Source organism: Balaenoptera ricei, chromosome 4 (genome assembly GCF_028023285.1).
Source record: "Balaenoptera ricei isolate mBalRic1 chromosome 4, mBalRic1.hap2, whole genome shotgun sequence".
Lineage (NCBI taxonomy): Eukaryota > Metazoa > Chordata > Mammalia > Artiodactyla > Balaenopteridae > Balaenoptera > Balaenoptera ricei.
In genome coordinates, this window is record NC_082642.1 from 86,591,486 (window position 1) to 86,613,280 (window position 21,795).

General features: G+C 35.7%; 1 protein-coding gene across 4 annotated transcripts in view; it reads left to right on the forward strand.

Moving 5' to 3' along the window:
* Positions 1 to 21,795, forward strand: part of OPA1 (OPA1 mitochondrial dynamin like GTPase) — a 94,195-nt gene that overhangs the window by 69,633 nt on the left and 2,767 nt on the right. For all 4 annotated transcript variants that reach the window (XM_059920784.1, XM_059920786.1, XM_059920785.1 and 1 more), the window contains 2 exons: positions 311 to 404; positions 916 to 1,026. In XM_059920784.1, coding sequence (XP_059776767.1) covers positions 311 to 404; positions 916 to 1,026 — 205 coding nt within the window. The remainder of the gene's footprint in view (positions 1 to 310; positions 405 to 915; positions 1,027 to 21,795) is intronic.

Genomic DNA, 21,795 nt, shown 5'->3' on the forward strand with positions numbered 1-21,795 from the left:
GAACTTCTGCTTGTATATAACATAATGAAATTCTCTACTTCCCAAGTTTACTTGCTTTGTCATTGGAATCAAAACAAAGCTATGTAGCTGTGGTGCAAATAAAACCCAAATCATGTAGAACTTTGTGGTTCCCGTGCAGAAAAAATGCAGTAGGTCCTATCTACAAGAGGAATATATGTATTAGGTAAATCTGAATATTGTTTATTAAAGCAGAGGCTGTAGGTACTGACTTCAGGAATTTTATGTGTTCATGATTGTGGTTTCCATTTTTAAGTTTGCATCTGGTAATCTTTATTACCTAATATTTCAGTTGGAATGCAATGACGTTGTCCTGTTTTGGCGAATACAGCGAATGCTTGCTATCACCGCAAATACTTTAAGACAGCAACTTACAAACACTGAAGGTAAGCCACAGAAGGACCACTTTCTAATTTGACATGAAAAATAACAGTAATAACATTCCAGTTTAAATAGATGGATGCCAAAATATTTCCTGAATATTAGATTTATTAGAAAACCAGAAATTATAATTTGCCTTTAAAATATTAATGAAAATAAACCATAATTGAAAAAGATGGGAGATAAACATACCAGGAGTCTTTCTTCATTACACAAAAACTCTGTTAGGAAAGGACTCCTAAGCATCACTTAGGTTTTTTGGGGAATCTGTACTTCCATTAAAGTGTTAAGGCTTAAGAATAGGACTTTCTCTGAGGATATGTATTAGTTTCATGTTGATAAAAGTACTGCATAACAGGTAGATATTCTCCCTATAACTGTGAGAAGCCTGAACTTAACAATAGATTTATCGTGATGAGAAAAATAAGAACTTGCTCTCCATATATTGTTAATTTTATCATCCTTGTGCATTCATAAAAATCATGCTTCTCATGTTTCTTTATTTGCTTTAAACAGTCAGGCGATTAGAGAAAAATGTTAAAGAGGTACTGGAAGATTTTGCTGAAGATAGTGAGAAGAAGGTAAAATTGCTTACTGGTAAACGAGTTCAACTGGCTGAAGACCTCAGTAAGTAATCCTTCCTGCCCTCCATCTCACTGCCTTTTTACCTTCCTCATGTCCATTTATTTCTCCATCTCATTTTAAACTTACAGAAAAGTATGTACAAAGAGCTTTTTCCCCCTGAACTGTTTGAAAGTTGCTGACCTGAAGCTCCATCAGTTCCAAGTACTTTAACGTGTGTTTTTTTAGAAACAAGAATTTTCTCCTAGCAACCATCAAAATCGGGATGTTAATAACACTGATAAGTTACTACATCTAATTTTCAGACTCCATGCAAGTTTCACCTGTTGTCCTAATATTGTCCTTCCACACAAGATGTTCCATATTCATCTTGTGCTTTCCCTGACCGAGCTTCCCTTTTTGGAGAATGATATTTAGAAATTAAGAACTAGGAACCAGATATGTTCATCATTATTGAAATATCACTGTTCCCAGACCCACTCGGTGGAGCGAGGGAACAAATACCATGTGTGTGCGTGCGCATATATACGCATATTTACATCTGTATTTCTAATCATATGTATATATCTGTATTGAAAACCATAAGTTGACACCAGTGCTTTCCATTTTAATCTAATAATACCGAGTTCATTCTAATTTTTTCCTTTTCCTTATTTGCAATTCCTTTTTCTGACAATGAGAAATCTGGCTCTAAGTATCTTTAATATATTTACTTATTTTGATCAGTCCTCTTATCTGTAACCAAACTTGCCACTGTCCCCTTCATTGCACAAATGTCCTTCTCACCCAGCTCGGTTCTTATCACCCAACTCCAGGCCACCACCACAATACCTTACCCTGTGTTGACACCCTTTCCACCTCATCTAGGCTCTGACATTCTGTGCCAGGTTGCCCTTCCTCACGGAGTCCTTTTTACTGAGCTCATGCTCTGACACTGCCAGGCATCTCTCTCTCTCATTCTTCCTACCCCCTGCCCGGCTGCACAAGGACTCTTCCTCACCTGAAGCCCAACCGTGCTTTTGTAGAGATACTGTTTTCATCCTGCTTGTGCTTTGGCCGCCTGCACTGACTCTCCTCCTACACGGATCCTCTCCTCACTACTGGGCAGGTCACCAACACCCCCATACGAACACCTTCTTACACCTGGTCTGGCTTTAACACCTATATACCAGGGTGATATGGCTCCCCACCGTCAGCCCCCAACCTAGCTGGGCCCTGTTAGTCACTTTGTCACTTGGTTTTGGGGGGCTTTGGCAGGGCACGGAGGGACATTTGCTTCTTCTTTGAATGCTAGTGAATTCCTAGCTTTAAGATGTTTGGATTGCCTATTAAGATTTACTTAGATACTTGAGAACCCAAGGAAATCAGTGAGAAGTTAATATTATTAAATAAAAATAAAAATACTAGTGGTTAGTGCTTCTGTTTGAGTTTACCTTGTTACAAGTTTCCCTTATTTCAGCTTCATGGAACAGTATTTTTTTCTTTAAATGTAAACTTAAATTTACTATCTATGAATTTTCTGATATCCAAAAGATAGCACATGCTCAACCAAAAGCAGTTCTTCAAATTTGAAAACAGTTTCTAAGCTGAATATTTAGCACTACAATACAATCCCTAGAACATGCAAGCGAAACCAAGCAGCGTTTTCCTGTCTTCTGCTGTGTGCCAGAGCAGCATGTTCTCCACTGCTTGTCCTCTCTTCCTCTCTCCTCCCTACTATCTCAGCTTCCTATTTCTTTCTCTTTTTTCCTTCTTTCTTTAGGTAATCTTTTTTTGAAACATATCTCACTTTAACTTTTATTTCCATCTTCTGTTGCTATTCTTTCAGTTTTTTCATGCTGCCTTGGTGGTGTAGTTAAGTCTGTGCTAACTCAGAAGGCCTGTGCTTAAATCTGAACTACCGTGCACTAGCTGTGTTATCTTAGGCAGGGTATCTCCCACAGCCTTAGCTTCTTTGTAAGAATGATACTATGATAGTTTTTTTTACAGGGTAGGGGAATTGGTTCAAAAAACATTTGGAAGTTTCTGGTTCATAATTTCATGCTCAATTAGTACTGTTACAGGAAGAGATGTGTCAGTATCACAGTGTATACAGATCTATTTCTTTTGTATCCCTCAAGACATAGTTATCAGACAGTGAAATACTTCCATGTGTTTTACCAGCATATACATTTTTAAGTGATTAGAAAGTGATGTGTCTTTTCTCATGTTTTATAATAGTCTTGTGTAACCCCATCATTTTCTACTCCCAATTTGAAACTTGATTGTTTAAGGAAAGTGTATTGCTAACACAAATTTGTGCACTGTCAAGCCACGTCTTACGTTTTCCTGAGAAAGTACTCATATGACTCCCTTGAAATGATTTACTACTTTTGTATATATATAATTATTGCCATGTTAATGTACCAAATAATGTCCTTGGAAGCAAGTGTTTGACCAGTGACTCAGCCTCATCCGTCACACTAAAGGAGATGAGCCATGACTTTGTCCATTAGTTGAAAAAAAGTCTTGAGAGTACCTTTTCTTTACTGTTTATGTTCAGTCTAACACTTGCGAATATGTTCATGGATACTTTCAGCCAGTAAACTTTCACAGTTTAATGGTTACTACTGTCTTACACAGATCAAAGTTCCTAGTATAGCATATTCAGTTAGAATATGTTAAGTCGGTTAATGAAATTTAGAGAAAGGGAGTCAGAGTTTTTGTTTGTTTGTTTTTACTACAGTTTCAGAATGGTACAGGGTAGATTATTGTAGAGATTGGTAGAAGTTTGATGCATCATATATTTTGCCAGTTTTAAGCTTGCCCAATTTCAAATCATTTCACCACTTTACTTTGGGGATTCGTCAACTGGTTGTCCTTAAGATGAGTACATAAGTAGTACAGTGTTCTCTCATATTCTGGAGAAAATACACCGTGTTCAGTATTGAAATGAAGCCACAAAGCTAGAGTTAGGAAAATGAAAGAAATGAAAGAAGAACTTGCCTCTTCTAGTCCTAGGAGGGTCATGAGATGAGGAGGCATACAAGGAAGCAGGACTCTGGAGATGCAGTGGATTCCATAGGTGGAGCAGGGGAAGGTCAGGAGGAACCTGGGACATCTTAGGATGTAGAAAGTAAGGAAGTAGTTGAAAGATGATAGGGACACGTCAACAAGATACAGAAGCCAACATGCAGAGGTTCCTGTTGGCCAAAACTAGGACAGTTTGGGCATCAATATAAATAAGGACAGTTATAAATTATAATCCATTGAATAAAACAGGAGTCCATAAATTGATAATTATATAAGTAAATGAATAAAATCAGTGATGAGGAATGGGGTGTTTGTATAATCACACAAACTATTTCCATGCAAAATTAAAAAGGAAAAAAGAGTAACTTTACAGTGGGAAGCCTGGTAATAACCACCTTAATCAAGTGCTCACAGTAATATTATCAGTAGTGGTCAAATCAGAACTGTGTGCCACCTTATAGAATGCAGTGAGAAGAACCCAGTGTCACTTCTATGATTTTCTTACCTTCAATGTATAACTTAAATTCAATCATAAGGATACATCAGAAAAATCCAAATTAAAGCGCAGTCTACAAAATAACTGGCTTGTAATCTTTAAAATGTATCAAGATCATGAGAGACAAGGCAAGACTGAGGAACTGTTCCAGGTTGAGGGAGACTAAAGAACAGGAAAACAAAATACAATGCGTGATCCTGAACTAGATCTTTTTGCTCTAAAGGACATTCATTGGACAGTTGGTGGGAATCTAAGGGTTACATGGTAGTAATACTTCACTGTTAATTTTTAAACTTTGTTAGATGGGGATTATTTAGGAAAATATCCTTATTTGTAGCTAATACACAGTAGAATATTTGGGTTTGTGGGGCATAATGACAGTAAATGATTCAGGAAAACTGTTCTTTGTAGTATTCTTACAACTGTTCCCTAAGTCTGAGAAAAGGGTAAAAAAGTATTTAATTTTGTTTTTATAGCTGATAATGGATCAAGGATCATATGAAAATAATTTAGAGATAATAAGACTTTTGAAAACATGACCTCTGAAGATGTTGAAAGACTGGGTTGCCTCATGGACAGTTTAGTAAAATACATAGCTAATCTTTCCACCTTATTCCTTTTTTGCATTGTCCAGTCATACTCAGAACTGTCTGGTGTTTAAATATGTTCGCTATGACCTTGATGAAATTCTTTTGATTTTATAGTGAATTTTATCTCAAAGGATTTTTTATAGATACTTAAATACAGCATTAATTTAGATAAAATCTATTTGGATTCCCAGCATAGTTTTTAATAATGTGTCCAGTGTATTTACTGAAACAGACTGCAATTTTAAAACGCTTTCTTTGGAGAGGAAAAAATTGGCATGTTACAGCTCAATTTAAAGTGTTTCTTTCTATAATGATCTGCTTATGATTTATAAGATATATTTTATGATTGTCATTATATAAAATAAGTAATAGTGCTAACATCTCACAGACTTTTTTTTGGAATTTATTCTCCATCCCAGCCTGGAAACTGAGTGTCTGGACACTGGTAACAACTGCTAGTAATGTTGCTAAACTGAGTTTCATCAGAACAGCATGGGATTCTTTTATTGTTTGTCTGTAAATATCGTATCAACAGTTAACTAGCTTATTGTGAGTTTTTGGACCTTGATATCAATTGCATGGGGTTTAGAGCTTAGGTTTCTTTTTTAACTCTTGTTCACTATTCCCTGTGTACATAATCAAAGAATCGCTGATACCCAGGAATTAAAGGGGTATTACCAATCATTTAGATTGTTCTCTTCTTATTTTACAATAAATTCCTTTTCATTTTTGTATCGAAACTTGAATCTATTTATGAATATAAATTAATATTTGAATAAATTTCCTGTGCCAGATATTAGGTTATGTGTTTAACATGCAGTCTCATAGGTACAGTCATTTTTCTCATGTTATAGAAAAAGAAACGTCAGCCTAAGAAACACACAGATAGTAACTGGTAAAGCGAAGATTTGAGCCCAGGTCTTTTAACTACTCTGCTGAACTAATTTGAGAAAAAAACCCCAAGGTGTTAGACAATATAATTATATAAAATGGTCTTTTATATTTGGAAGCTCCCATAGTTAACAGTGTCCTTTACGGAGAGGGTCAAAAAAGACATACATGCTAGTTATGACCGTGATAATCATCATGATCATTATCATCCTATGTACTTCCTACACTACAAAAACTTTGCAGCTTAAACTTTCAAACAATATGAAAACTTTGATAGCATTAGAACATCTGGGTAAGAGAACACAAAAGTGTAAATGAAGCCAGTAAACAGACTGAAGGAAGTTAATTTTCTTTATGTGACTTGTTAAATTGTCTTGAAGTACACTCAGTTGAATTCCGCCATAGGTAAGTAGTATCAAAGTTGCCCAAAATTCAGACACAGCTTTTCAGTGTAGTGTGTTTGTACTTAGAGACTTAAAATCCAGCTGTAACAGATCCAGAATCTTTACTTGAGCATAATGGCTGTTACTCTAAGTTGAGGCTTTTTGTCGAGCTTGTCTGGGAGTGTTGAAATGTTTTATAATAAGCCTCAGTGTATTTCTTCATATTTCTTGTACTTTACATGAAGAGAAGATATGCTTCAGTCAAAACCGAATGTTTCATATTTACATCTATCTCATTTACTAATGAAATGTGAAAACAGTCATAAACCTTTTTACTTGAGCTACCATTACACAGGCTTATTTTAATGATAATAGTTTGATGTCCTCAATGTTAAAAACAGTGTAGCTTAAAGAGGCTGGTAAATTAGAATTTTCCAATATCCGCAGCTTTTTTTCTCCCGTGGTTAATTTGCTCTGCTGACTCTCTACACGAGGTGGCAACAGCTGGCCTTTTTACTAGAGGTCCGGGGATTAGAGAAGCAGTTGCGGCAGCATGCTCGGCCTCTTGCCTCTGTTGACTGTTCTTTATTGTTTGATGCCTGAGCATCTCCCAGACAGCCGGCAATTGTTTCTTGAAACTAAAGTTTGTTTCTCTTGGCAATATACAATGCTGGTGGGGCTTGTCTTTGTGTCTCCTTACTTTCCCAGTCTCCTCTTATCCTCCATCCTATGCTTTCTCTTGATAATTAGAATGGAGTAAAGATACAAGCTTTCTATCTTAGTGTGCAGGAGATTCAGTTTTGATGCTAAAAACTTAGAAATATAGATGACAGATGGAAATTTCTTTTTTCTCTGAGCTACCAGGTAGTAACAAATTATTTTTATAATGAAAATTTTGTTTGTTCTTCATAATTAATGTACTAGTGAATTTTTTAAATTATGGTGATAAAAAGGGAGTAGCAGCAGAATGATCCAGTACTACCATTTTAAAAGCTAAGATTGGAAGAGAAATGCACCTTAGCTGCTTAAGTTTAAGAAGTACCTTCATTATCTCTGAAATATAATTCTAATTTATAAGAGAGTTAAGAAATGTCTTCATGCATGTTAAAACTTGGATAAAAAGTAGTCAGGAAATATCTAGATGGGAGAAGCTTCAGCAAGAATAATTTTGTTGTTCTTTATTTAGGAAAGAAAAATAGCAAGATACTCTTGAATTTAATTTTCATTGGCTCCTCCACATTCCTAAACTTCTGCCGTACTTGCGGAATCCTTGAGGGCCTTTATGGATGAAAACCGTGGCCGCGAAGTAGTGTGAGACTGAAAATCATCCTAGAAAGATTATTGTACTCAGAATCTGGAACTTAAAACTGTAGAAAAAGGAAGTCGTGTGTTTAAACTCTTTTTCCAGAGGTAGGGCTACGGCATGCATATTTTGCCAAGTCTCCACGGGTGATTGTTGCCACACGCCGCCACCACCCACTCTGCCCCCGCACCAGTACTCTGGAGAGTTCTTCATGTTTACAGCGGCACAGTCTGTTATTTTTATTAATGGGCATGAAATCGACATATATCTTCTTTTAGTAGAGTCTGATAAATCATGTGACTATTGAAAATTTGTTATTTGAACTATTATCTATAGTAGCATGTTCATTTTGTTTCTGTAGACATAACCAAAGAAAATGAATTTTAAAGGGATTTAAAGGAGGAGAGGGTAGCATTGAGTTGTAGAATTCCAGGTACCTAGGCAACTGTAAAAACCATAATCTCTGTGGCATCATTTATACCTACATACTGTGATTGTGGTTTTTGGGCCAGTAATTATAGGCACTCAGTACTGCTTTCTCATCTCTCCTGGCTTCTAGCACATTTCTAAGCAGTCTTTCCCTCTTTGTCTCTTTTTTTCTTATGTCTCTCACTGTGCCTTCTTATACATCATTATTATCTCTTGGTCCTGAGCTAGTGTTTCTCCTCCTCCCTGCTTATTTACCTTCCTTCAGTGGTTAAAAACCTTACTGAGGTACTGCCAGTGTTGTTTACTTGAGCAGAAGGCAGGCTTCCTACTATAGACAACTGCAGATCAACCAAAATAACCAATTGAAGAAGAAAAATGTTTCATGTCTATTATGATTGATCTATTCTGCCAAAGCCATTTGCTTCGTTCATAAATTCACCATATTTTGTATATCATATTGAATGTGTTTGCTGAATGTTGGATCATGACGTTTTAATACAGGCTCTTCATTACCCCCTTCTCTTAACTTAAAAAAGAGGGAGAAGAAAGCTTTTTTTCCACTCTGTCTCACCAGAAAACGGCCACCTCATTTCTCTTGTAGAGCAGCTCGCATTTGCTGCATTCACCCCTATACCCCACACATTCCTTTGCTAGCATCTTGCGACTTGCTTTCATCCCTAGCAGAACCACTTCTTACTTCTTTCTAGGTCGCCAGTGATGTCCTAATCCCCGATCCACCCAGTTCACCGAAACACTCATTTTTGTGTGTGTGTTTATTAGGAATTTTTAAGTCGATTGGAATATTTTTATTCTATCTGACATTTATGTACTTTCTGGAATGGTTAGAAGTGAGTATATTTGAAAAATGGAAAGATTGGAATGTTTCTTTTCTTCACTACAGAATAAATCGCTTCTTTCTGTTTTATGTTATCAGTGTTTGAGGTCTGTAAGGTATCTTCTCAGGGTTAAAGTGATTGAATTTTTAACTTCTGCCTTTGTGAAATATTTTTCCTAGTAAGGTGAAATTGACAAAGCAGCTAAGGAAGAGAGTGAAGGATTATTTTTACCTTGAGTCTGCAGAGATGAAGTAGAGTCTGCCTTTGTGTTGTAGTCCAAAAAAGGGAGAGAGAGTGAGTTGACACAAAGAATAAAGTAATCCTCAGGGAGAGTCCTGTGTGTTAGAGAAGCAGTTATTTACATGCACAATTCCACACGATGAGTCCGAATTGTGTGCTTTCCAGGTTATTGATGAGAAAATTCAGACTCAAAATGGGGCTTTTACAATCAAGCACATTTTTCATGCCCTAAGTCTGTCTTTTAAAGACAACATTGATGGATATTGATAAATTGGTACAAGATTAAAAGGATATTTACAGGCTATTGGTATTCAGTGCTTTACTAGCAAGTATATTCTTTTTTGCTTTAAACTCACATTTTAACTGATTAAAAGTGAGAATAAAGATAGGAAAGGGCTCTTCAGTAATTTATGGATTGAATTTTTTTGTTGATCATTTTAAAGTGGTTTCTATTTATGTGTAATGTATTATGTGCTTGTGTGTATATGATTATGTATAAAAAAGACAGCGTACATTTTTAAAGCTAGAAATGAGGCTGTTTTTCCCCATGTTATTAATGCTTACCACTCCCTCAGTGAGACTTTAGGATGAAATAATATCTACGTTTTGGATTAAACTTTGTTTTATTTTTTAATTATGTATTCTCTCCATTCTAAGATGGAAAAAAATGGAATCTAGTTATTGAAAACTAAATCGAATTGCAAAACAATCCATTGATCTGTGGAACAGTATATTAAAAAATAAAATTAAACAAGATATGAATAAATTTTTTAAAAAAGAGAGAACTGTCTTGAAGGACAAATTGATGCACACTGAACTGGTAACCTCTGTGAAAGAGGGTTCTCAGGATAGTTGCAGGAGGGGTTGAGGACAAAAGAAATTTTAATTTCTTTACCATTTTATACATTTCTAAACTGTTTCCAAATGAGCATAATTCAAAGTTACCTTAGAAATTTCATATTCTTAATTATCACATTCATAGAAATGATTAAGCTGATTCATGATATGATCAATTTTAAAAGTGACTGATATCTTCCCAAATAACCTCTTGGTAATTGTGACACCAAGAGACATTTCATGGGGCCACATAGTAATTGGCTGTCATCGTATCATCCTTTGTGGTTGGGGTTTCACTTTGAATTCTTCCTATTTCTAGTAACTGCCCTTCCTGGATCTGTCACCTGCGAATGAATTGAAATCTTTCTTGAACTGATGAAGTTTTCACGCTTGTACAGCCCATTAAAGATAATAGATTTTCTCTGCTTCGTCGTTACCTACTGTGTATGGAATTAGTCCATTTTAATTTCTCTTAGAAGAACTTTTTCAGTCTGTTCCTTAGTTTTAGTCTTTTGAGTTAGATCTTTTTTCTGGGCCAAGGAATTCAGGTCTTTTTTAGTCTCTCCTTTTATTGGTACCACTTCATATTCTGTGTCATGTGTACCTGTCTTCACCCAGTACAACTACCAGAATTTTAGGTGTTTTTGTTTTAATCTTTTTTATCACAAAACTAGTGCATATGCATTGTATAAAGTTAGAAGATATAGATGGCAGAATTTTTTAAACTATTGCCACTGCCGAGAGATAACCACTGTAACATTGTATTCTAACAAAATTTTTAATGTGATCTTAGGGACATAATTTCTGTTACACTTCTGGAACACATTTTTCATGAAGAAATCTTGGGTTGGCTTCCTCTTATACCCCAAATCTTCAATTTGTTGTCATTGCTCCTATTTCTGGTTTCTCATCTATCAGAGTAGGTTCAATTTCTCTTCCTTTTCTTCATACAAACTTATTTCAAAAAGATTCCCTGAGAGGAATAAGCAGCATTAGTAAAAATAAAACCTATAGTACCCATTGCTTTAAATAGGTCAGGGATTCCAGAGGCTATATAGTAACAAAACATGTACTAAGAATCACTCTGCTTTTAAAATTAATCTCCACCTGTATTCAGGACCCTGGCACTTCCTATATGTACTTGTACCTTCATTATGTCTCTCTTTCTTCAAAGATGCTGAAATCATTCCCATCTTAAAACTACTAGATTGATTCTTCTGTGCACTAGCTACGTTCGATCATGATTTTCTTTTACACAGGAAAACTTTTTTTTTCCTTAATAAATTTATTTATTTATTTATTTTTGGCTGCGTTGGGTCTTTGTTGCTGCTCACAGGCTTTTCTCTAGTTGCCACGAGTGTATGCTGCTCTTCGTTGCAGTGCGCGGGCTTCTCACTGCAGTGGCTTCTCTTGTTGCGGAGCACAGGCTCTAGGCGTGTGGGCTTCAGTAGTTGTGGCATGCGGGCTCAGTAGTTGTGGCACGCGGGCTCAGTAGTTATGGCTCGCAGGCTCTAGAGCGCAGGCTCAGTAGTTGTGGCGCATGGGCTTAGTTGCTCCGCGGCATGTGGGATCGAACCCGTGTCCCCTTCATTGGCAGGTGGATTCTTAACCACTGCGCCACCTGGGAAGTCTACAGGAAAACTTCTGAATGTTTGGCTGCTGTCTCTACTTTAAACCATCCACTCTCTTCTTAACTTTGTAATCTTTTATTCTCACTTCTACTGAGATTGCTGACAATCAGGAAAGCAATGAGCCAGGCAAGCATTAGGAATAGAAAGTATTCTCATGTAACTGCATCATTTGGTACTTTGGAATCCAAATTAAATCCTGTTTGGAACTCTATATATGTGCTTTAAGTTTGTATAGAGCTTTGCACTTTACACAGTGTGTTATGTTTGTCTTCTAAAGGCGTATAAGGCTTGTAAGTTATTATCCCCATTGTTCAGATGGGGAAATTGATGTTCACTGAGGGAAATGATTTAGCCAGTTACATAAATATTTATGGCAAAGTTGGGGCTAACAACATGTGTCAGAGATAGTATCTTTTTAGATTTGTTTTGGGATTCTGTTCATTTTTAGTCTGGGTTTGTGCTAGTGGTGACTGTAGATAACCAAGTTCATATAGTTTGGCTTCCTTTTTTATATTATTTTCAGTGTGTTATTTTTAGAGCCTACTCTCCTAGTTCAACTAATCATTAACTCGAGAACAATGAATTTGTCTCCTAAAGAAATGTGTAATGGTTTCATTCTTCAAAAAAGATAACCCAGGCTTATCCATCTATGCATTCTTATTGCTATTTCAATTTTATTCCTTTTCTGTAGAAAAAAAGAAATTGTGACTTATAATTTAAAGGTGATTTTCTAAATTACTGAATGCATAAAATTAATTCTGAAGTTGCATTTATGTCTTTGAGCCTTATTCTGCCTTATGGAACCAATATCAGTAATGATACCAATTTATAAGGTTATAGTGAGAAATAACTGAAAACTTATGAAATCAACCTAAAACAACACAAATGCCTATCAGTTCTCCTTGTGATAAGATTAATAATACTTTGTCCTTATGTAGCATCTTATTTAAGAGATATAATTGTATTCCATTTTTGTTTTTCATCTCACTTAATTCATAACTTTATTAAAGTCTGCAAGTTTTAATTCCATACTTTTTTCTATATACTTTCAGTTTGGCTCATAAATCAGAATTACATTCTCCCTTCTTGTATTATTTTCTTTTACTTTTAAAATTATGTTAATGAGCTGACTGTTTAAGAATCATTCTCATGATTCATTCATCTGTTACACCTCCTTTTTAAAATTTCAGCACTGAAGGTCTTTTGACAAACCAATATTTATAACAGTTTGACAGCAGGATGAGGAACAGCGTTTGTCTTTGTAACAGCTTGAAGAAAGACCCTTTCCAGGACCCAGTCATGCAGTTACAATCTTGACCTCTTTCTTATGCTGGGAACATACATACAGCGGCACCTCCCATGTGTTTTCTTGTCCCATTGACTGTCCATTCACTTCCCATCTGTTTTGCAGTCTTAAAGGAACAGAAAGGGCCCTCTTCTTATAAATCTGTCTTTTCAGGTGATAAATGATGTCCTGTCTCTTTAAGGGCTGCCTGGGTGGTTTTCCTTCTCTTAAAATGTTTCAACTTCCCTCCTAACAAAATTCAGAGTAAAATATGCTTTTAAGAAGAGGAAAATAGAAAAGAAAAAAATGATGAGTTATTTTAAAACCTCAATTGTTTGGGACTGAATATTTTACTGGTCATTACGCTAACGCTTTTTTAACTTTCCCAGTTAATTACCTATATCATAGTTTTTAAATTGTAGTGATATTTAGGTTTTTTTATGGGGAGAAAAAGAAATGTATTCATTTTGAAATAGCGTATTTATTTAAACTTTTTTGAGAAAAAAAATGTATCATTAATGAGTTACCACATAAAATAACTTAAATATTTTTTCATCATAGTATGAGTTGATAGATGTAATGAATATGGAATATTTTATGTACTGGATACAGAATAAAATAATTCACAGGAGACAATTATAATCTTATGGTAGAATCTATCATTCACATTTAAAAAGACGATTATGAATCCCATAAAAATGTATGATTCTTTTCTGTTGCTGAAAATAATGACTTGAAATATAGATTTTTATATCATTGAGTTTTCTGAGAATTGAGCAGAAGTAAAAATACTTTATTTTTTTCTCTCGTGTAAGGATTATTCATAGAAGGTTAAATGTGACAAATATTGTCCTCCCAAAATATTCTTAAATTACTGATTTTAAAAGTATTACCAGTATAAAAAGATTATTTTTAGAATATTATAGTATATTATATGAATCAGCTACCTAGTGGTATATCTTCTACAAACTAGCTTGTTAGTTTATTAATTCCCTGCCTTATTCCCCAAACAGTTTGAGGCAGCTTATAAAGATCTACCCTGTGCAAAAAGTAAAAATACTTGAGTGGAAAAATTGGGTGGAAGGGAAGAGAAAATCCAGGCAAGTGAAATAATGCGAAATTTGGGCTAAGATTGGTGCTCAAGGGTTCTGCGTACTTTGCTATAAGCAAGCTGCATATCTGGCCCTGAGCTTCCTAGTAGTGTTACCAAACTGAACGCTGGTCCACTCGCCCTATGCACAGCAAAGCCAATCAACTGACACTGGGCTGTGGTGAAGGAAAGTACAGCATTTATTGTAGGACCCCAAGCAAGAGCAGGCAGCTCGTGCTCAAAAGACCTGAACTCCGTGCTGGCTTTCAGGAACGGTTTTTAAAGGCAACCGTTAAGTGTGAGGTTCACAGGGTGCCTGATCAGCTCGTGGACATTCTTCTGATTGGTTGGTGGTGAGGTAACAGGGTGATGTTTAGGTAATCTCAGTCATCCACTTTCCAGTTCCAAGCAGTCTGGGGTCTACTTGCTTGCTGACAGCATGTAGTCACCTTCCTCCACTGGGTGGGGGGTCTTAGTTTCCACAGAACAACTCGAAGATATGCGTCAGATTGTCATCTACGTCCCTTCAGGAGGAACTAGGAGTCCTGTGACTGTTCTAATCATTAACTGCTTTACTCTGCTCTTTGGAACTCAGGGAAGGTCAAACAAGAAGCAGGGGACATGGAGGGCCTTGTACCTGAGGAATGCTCCGCGAGGTCCTGCTCGGTTTCAGTCCCCTCTTTTCTTTGCTACTTCTCAATCTTCAGGGGGACAGGGACGGGACAAGAAAAGGGATAAAGTTTCGGGTACAGAGGTTAATCATAAGCCCTGCAGGGGAACTTAGTTTCAGGGGGAGTTGGTTTCAGTAGCTGATGCAAAATGGAAAGCAGAGTTGATCACATGATTTATGATAGCTCTCAGACAACAGCATAGCAGTTGCTTAGCTGAAGCATAGGTATATCTGGTACACACACCTGAGAGAAAAGTCACTAGTCCTCATAAGAGGAACACTGAGTTATATGATATACTGAATCAAATGACTGCACATAATCATGAATTTCATGGGGCTCTTTATTGTAATGTTCCTCAGTGTAGGCCAGTAACAAGCAATTCTGGACAAAATCAGAATGATGCCATCTAAATAAATAACTATTTGGTTTGGCTTATCTAAAGATGAAATATATAGCATCTAGAGAAATAGATGAATTATATGTCCCCCATACAATTTTCCATAAATGTAATTTCTTCTTGTAACTGAGCCTTTTAATAAGTATCAGGTAGCAGAGAAAGTTCAAGATTTTACACCGATCGACACTGACAAGCACCTGGAATGGTGTGACTCTATTGGTTAAGGGCAGGTCCATAAGAATTAATAGCTGAGATGAAATTAGGGTTGCCATCTATTTATGAAAGTGTAAGGGCCTAACCAATATAAAGGCCTGGGTATAAAGCTACTCTGTGTTCATCCATACTGAAGTCTTTTGGAGAATAGGCTTCAAAATTCAAGAAAGTATTTTTTAAGAGGTTTTGATTCTATTAGCCAAAAGGAGCCTGGTAGAAATGCTCAGTTAAAGTTGTTTTTAAAATTTAGGCTGAATTTATTCACAAGTCGCTTTGAGCTGTTTATACATTCAGCAGACATAAATTATAATTTACTTCACAGACTTTCTTTTCTTTTTTTTTTTTTTTTTTTAAGAAATTCACGTTCTTTTATTTATTTATTTATGACTGTGTCGAGTCTTCGTTTCTGTGTGAGGGCTTTCTCTAGTTGCGGCAAGTGGGGACCACTCTTCATCGCGGTGCGCGGGCCTCTCACCATCGCGGCCTCTCTTGTTGCGGAGCACAGGCTCCAGACGCGCAGGCTCAGTAATTGTGGCTCACGGGCCCAGTTGCTCCGTGGCATGTGGGATCTTCCCAGACCAGGGCTCGAACCCGTGTCCCCTGCATTGGCAGGCAGATTCTCAACCACTGCGCCACCAGGGAAGCCCCACAGACTTTCTTATGGCAGCTTTCTTTCTAAATCATACTGTTTTGGGGTCTGAAATAGCAAAATTTTAAAATAATCATCTTTAATGTTTGCATGAAGTATTGGTTAAGTCAGATCACTCACCAATAAATAAATGAATGAGCAATGAATGAATATTCATGGGCATCTATTACATAGCAAGTGCTGTAGCACTTGCTGAGTGATTTTAAATGACAGACTTTTTTGTTAAGTAGGTAATTCATACAAGCAGTCCCACATTGATTCCTGGGGGAAAAAAAAAACAGTATAAAACTGATCTTTCTAAAATGAATTCTGCAACCCTATGAGAATAATATTATCATTTGTGGTTGCATTTTTTACTAGGAGCTTAACATCAAATAAAAAGATACTAAAGAACAAAGAAAAGACCATTTACAAGTTTTAAAAGGTACAATTAAAACATGATCAGTTAGAATAGTACATTTCAGTCCTAAGTTTTAAAGTAATATGGACTTTTTTTAGACTGATTCCCTCATTTTAGAGATAAAGAAACTAGGACCATGATTTGTCTGCAGTCGTAAGATTAAAGGCAAAACCAGGACTAGAAACTTAGTTCCCCTGATCACGTTATCGTATACCTGTTAATACATTATGTTTTCATCTTGATAAAAATATGAAATAACTACTCCATTGATTGTTAGGGGCATTAGACCAGGGATTCCTAACATTTTTTTTTTCATCAAACACTCCTTTCATTATTGTATACTCTTGTGAAGTCCATGTTTTATAAGATTTGTTTACAATGCATATAGTTTTAATTTGAAACATAGGATTGCAATTATATCTTTAATCAGCCTAAATAACTAATTGTTACAAGAGTAGATGTAATTCTAGCCCAAACAAAGATTTCCATTTGAACTTTTGAAACAATGGAAATAACCCAGAGAACTCTATTTCCACCTCACAGACTCCTGGAAGTCTGGGACCCCACCCAGCTTTACAATTACTGTCCAAGTCTCAAACAGCTTTCCAGGACATAGGAAACGATGCCTCCTTCTTCTGTAACAAGCAGAAGTATACTGTTTGTCTTCATTAATGAGTCTGTTTAAAAATAATCATACCTATTTGTAGGGGAAAAAAACTACAGGGCCAAGATTCAAGAGATAAGTGTTAGATTTAGCTATACATCTTTCACTCTGTATCTCTTTGGCTCTTCCTTTCAGCTGTAAGAGGTGTACATCTTTTCTTGTGCTAAGTCTAAGATTACAGCTGTAGTTTTAAGACTCTTGAATTTGGTCTACTATTCACTTTTTGTTGTTGTTGGTTTTCTTGTTTCCCTAGATGATTCCTTTAAATACTGAATTTCTAAAGAGCCCTTACAGTGTAGTTGTCTAATGAAAAGCAAGCCTGTTTAGGAAGAACATATATAACACAATAAGAAGTGTTCCTTTAATTTTCAGTCTTTTAGTGAACCACTTTTTATAGCAAAATCTCACCTACAAGGTGTCCTCAAGCTTGGTACAAAATGTGTATGCAGTATGTTATAAAACAGTTCTGTTAAGGTACATTTGGATCTTTGGATGTGTGGTTTGTTTAAAATACACTGCATTAGTAAGTTTGCAGCTCGTTTCTTTATGCTTTCTCTAAAAACATCAAAAGCTGTAAAAGGTTTATTTCAGTTCATGTGGTAGTGTTTTGTGTGTGATTCTTTGTTCCTGTTCTAAACTGTTATTAACCACTGAAGTGAACCTTCTCCCGGGTCTGGCCTTTTGGTATTCACAGTGTATTCAAATCCTAATTACAGATTAGTCTATATTTGAGACTTTTAGAGCAAGTATCAGAAGTCTCAAAAAGAAAATGAGAGTAGCAGTATCATTTCATGTGGAGATAAAGAGGCCCAAAACATGAATGAGTGTCAAGTCATCCGAAGAAAAGAAAAAAGAGAAGGAACTTCATTCACTGAGACTGACGGTTTATGAGTTGGGGATTATGGGAATATTCATGACTCAATCAAGAAGCACAATGAATTGATGTTTGAAATTGTTCATCTTTTAAGTAAACATTGGACAAATGGCAAGTAGACTCAGTATTCACTACATGTGGAATTGGCTATTTCAGTGTAACAGAAATAGCAGTTTGTTAATCCCTTCCTGAGTTGGTTTAGTTGATCAAGTAAATCACAAATTTATAGGAATTCTCTAGCTATATAAATATTTATTGCAAATATGTAATAGAAAAAGGAGTTTGCTCTATAATTAGCCATGCTAATATATACACATTTTTCTGTGGGAAAGTAAATTCTAATGGTGAAAAAATTAAATACCATAATATTTGGGGATTTGAAAGCACTGTAATAGTGAGACATGAATTTGGAAGGATCAGAAAGTGTTAAGTGTTAGTTGCTAACATTCCAACTTGATTTTTACACATAACTGAGTTTTCTGTGCAGCCAGGAGGCATAGTTGGTGTACAAGACAGTGCTGGAACCTTACCTCAGAATTTAAAATGAATGAATTCAAATATGGAAAATAATGCTGCTATATTATTTGTAATATAGCTTCCTTGCAAAGCATGAAACGCTTGTGTGTGATTGTGTCGTCAGCATATTTTAGCCTTCTTAAGGTGCAATAATTAAGTTGTCCCCCACCCCACCCCCCATTTCCCCCCCTCCACCCCCGCAAAATGCTATTGTGTTCTAAGACCTGAGTATTCTCTGTTCTGTGGTGCTTTATGTGGTTCAGGTGACCCACCAGCTCTCCTTGTTCCTCACTGTCAGTGTATACCCTGCCTCCTGTTCTCAGACTTGCTCTAGCTCTTGTGATCCTGGCATAACATCCAGGAAGCATGTTAAGTGCTTTTTTTCCCTTCTTGATAACCTACAGCCCTCATTTTCCATGCCATACTTTTGGGAACTTCATTTATCAAATATTTATTGAGCATATATAGCGAGTCAGGCATTGTTGTAGACACTGAAGATGCTAAACTTTTTTGGGCCAGTTTCCTACTCTTATATTGTTCTCCAAGGGTCTCTCCAAGTGTGTATAGATCTAGTCTCCTCAAGAGGTAATAATATTCATCCGAGTATGGTAACATATTTTTTAGACATTTCTAGGCACAGAACTACTTAGGAGGTGCTCAGTAACTATCTCACTCCCTAATTTTTATCAAAATGTCTTATCTTACATAAAAGGTAAAACTTTCAACAAATACACTTGAAATAATAGCATTTGTTTTGTTACCATTTAGTGTCTGCATATGGTAGCAGATCTAGTATGTATTTCTTAATTGGAGGAGTGTGGACAAGGCTAACTCTCCAGGCTTAATGTCCTCATCTTTGGCAGTGAAACCTGCTAGGTTGTATGAGGACCAAATGAAATGTGGGATCTGACATCATGCAAAACATAGTAGACACTTACAGACTTAGACAGAGGTAGAAAGTAAGCAAGGAATTCTTTTCAAAGGCAGGGTATACTGTGTGTCCCCGTGTCACTCCATTAAGTACATTGTGTAAGTGAAGGAATGAATGAAGAAATGAGTTTTTCAATTTAGTATTAAAAGGATACATTTATCACAACTATTCTTTTTTCTTTTAACATTTACCTCCATCCTCTTCTCTCCTCTCCCTGCATTACTTCCTAGTAACTTACTAATGTTTTTTGTGTCATTCTTGAGGTTTCAGTACAGTGTCCTGATATTCCGATTGTAAAATATTTTGTAAAAAACTTTTTAAAGGGAAATTTGGTAATTTTTTATTCTGTGTTTTTCATATTTAAATTAATTAGTTTTTTTTTTTAACTTTCATTTACAAAAAACATCACTTATCTCTAATTTTAGAAGAATTTGAATTTGATTCAGATTCCACAATTAGGCACATGCATCAGAGTCGCTCTTGGCTTCTTTCAATACAAATAGATCTTGCTCTGAACAGTGTCTTGTGAGTGATGCTACTGTATCACCCACTCACAGATAGTCTGTCCAGCTGAACATAGAGGTCATTGACAGGGCAAAAGGATGGCTAGAGCTGGCCGTTCAGCTGCCTGATTGTACTCTGATCATGGAGCAGAGAGAATGATTTCCTTTCTTCATACAGTATAATTTTCCCAAGTAGAAATAGTTCTCAGTCTCTAATGTTAGAGAGCTGCTAAGGCTCTGAAAACTTGTTTTAGATTTCCCTGTTTTGTGCTATTTAAGCTAGATGATTTTTTAAAGACCCCATCCGTTTCCAAAATTCTGTGAGACAGTTTAGAAAACTTTTTTCCACCTGTTTCCCAACCCCCTTTAAAAATTTTTCAACTGATGACCTATAGTATCTGGAACTCTCTAAATGTTCAATGAAGAAAATAGGTGAACTGTTTCTAAGCAACTACATGAAATAATTTTTAAAATAAGAAATGTGGCCTTATTTTGAGAAAGGAAGTATGTTTACTGGTTTGACTGCTAGTTTAAAAACAAAAAAAAACAGACTACCAAAAAGTACAAACTAAACTTCCAAGAGTTTAATTTTTTATATATAAGGAGTTACTCCTGCCTTTGTGATAACTAAAATCATATTTTCTCAGTAAATAATGATTAAAACAGTAGGGGATCCCCCTCCCCTGGCTTTTTTTGGTGTGTGTTAGTCTCGGTCTAATACCAAGAATTAGAAGTGCTGAATTACTGGAAAAAGAAGATGAAGACATTACGTTCTTTATATGCAACCCTGGTAGGCTATGTTGAGTTCCTGCAATGCTAATAAGAATTTACAAAAAGGATAGTTCTTTTTATTGGCTACTCATCACAAATGCTGTCTCACTGTTAAAAAGGGATACTTATATCTTCAATTGCAGATTATTTATTTTTAAATGATACAGTTTGTATCTTTTAGAAGATACAAATGTTGTAAATCAACTATACTTCAATTTTTTAAAAAATCTGAAAAAAAAAGAATATAAACATCATGATAGTGAGAATATTGTCTTATTCAGGCTTTGCACTATGCAGCCATTTAGTGACTGCCAACAAATAAAGTATGCATGAAGTTCTGGGGGGAAAAATATAAATGTTGACTATTAATACCTCTTACATGTTTTTTTCTCTAAGATATGAAGTAGAATGCTTTGCAGTTTTGCCTCTAGATCAGCTTTGAACCAGTCATTTCACTTTAATTGATAATTCTCACCAACATGTTAAATTGTGTTAACAGGACAAAAATATTTGTTACCATGCTTACTATAACCTGTATTTTAAAATGGGAGCTGCATGATTAGGTTAGTGAAGTAGAATAAATCACGACTTCTGTTTTTAATATTAGGAGATTGGCGTGTCCTGTGAATAGTTTACATTTTGAAGGAAATTTTTATATTTCAGAGAGAAATTATAGATTTTATTTGAACATCTATAAACATGAAAACCTAAAATCAAATAAAATAATGTAAATCTGTCATCAGTGGCTCTGGTGTTTTTAAACTTTCCTCATTCACAGCAAGAAAAGTACGTTTTTATTTTTTAAAGTGTTATTTCCTTTTTCATGTTTGTTGAAAATATTTCCTACAATTTCTTTTGCCTTTCAATTTTAGGACATTTTGACATACAAAGGGTACATTTTAATGTCATAGTGGTTGATCTTTGTAACTCTCCCATTACTTCATACTTAGAAAGTAATTTCCCAGTTGAAGGCCAGTTATATACTCACCTGTATTCTCTTCTAATTTTAAAAAATGGTTTCATTATTTTATATTTTCCTCTGTTCCAGATAATGCTAACTCTGAGTCCTTGGTTAGACTCCAGAGAATCTGACAACTCCTTAAAATTCTATACGTAATGGTATATTTATCTATACTTGCATTTTTCTGTGTAAGGATCCACAGCTTGTATTAAATCCTCAAAGGGATCTGTCACAAACCCCC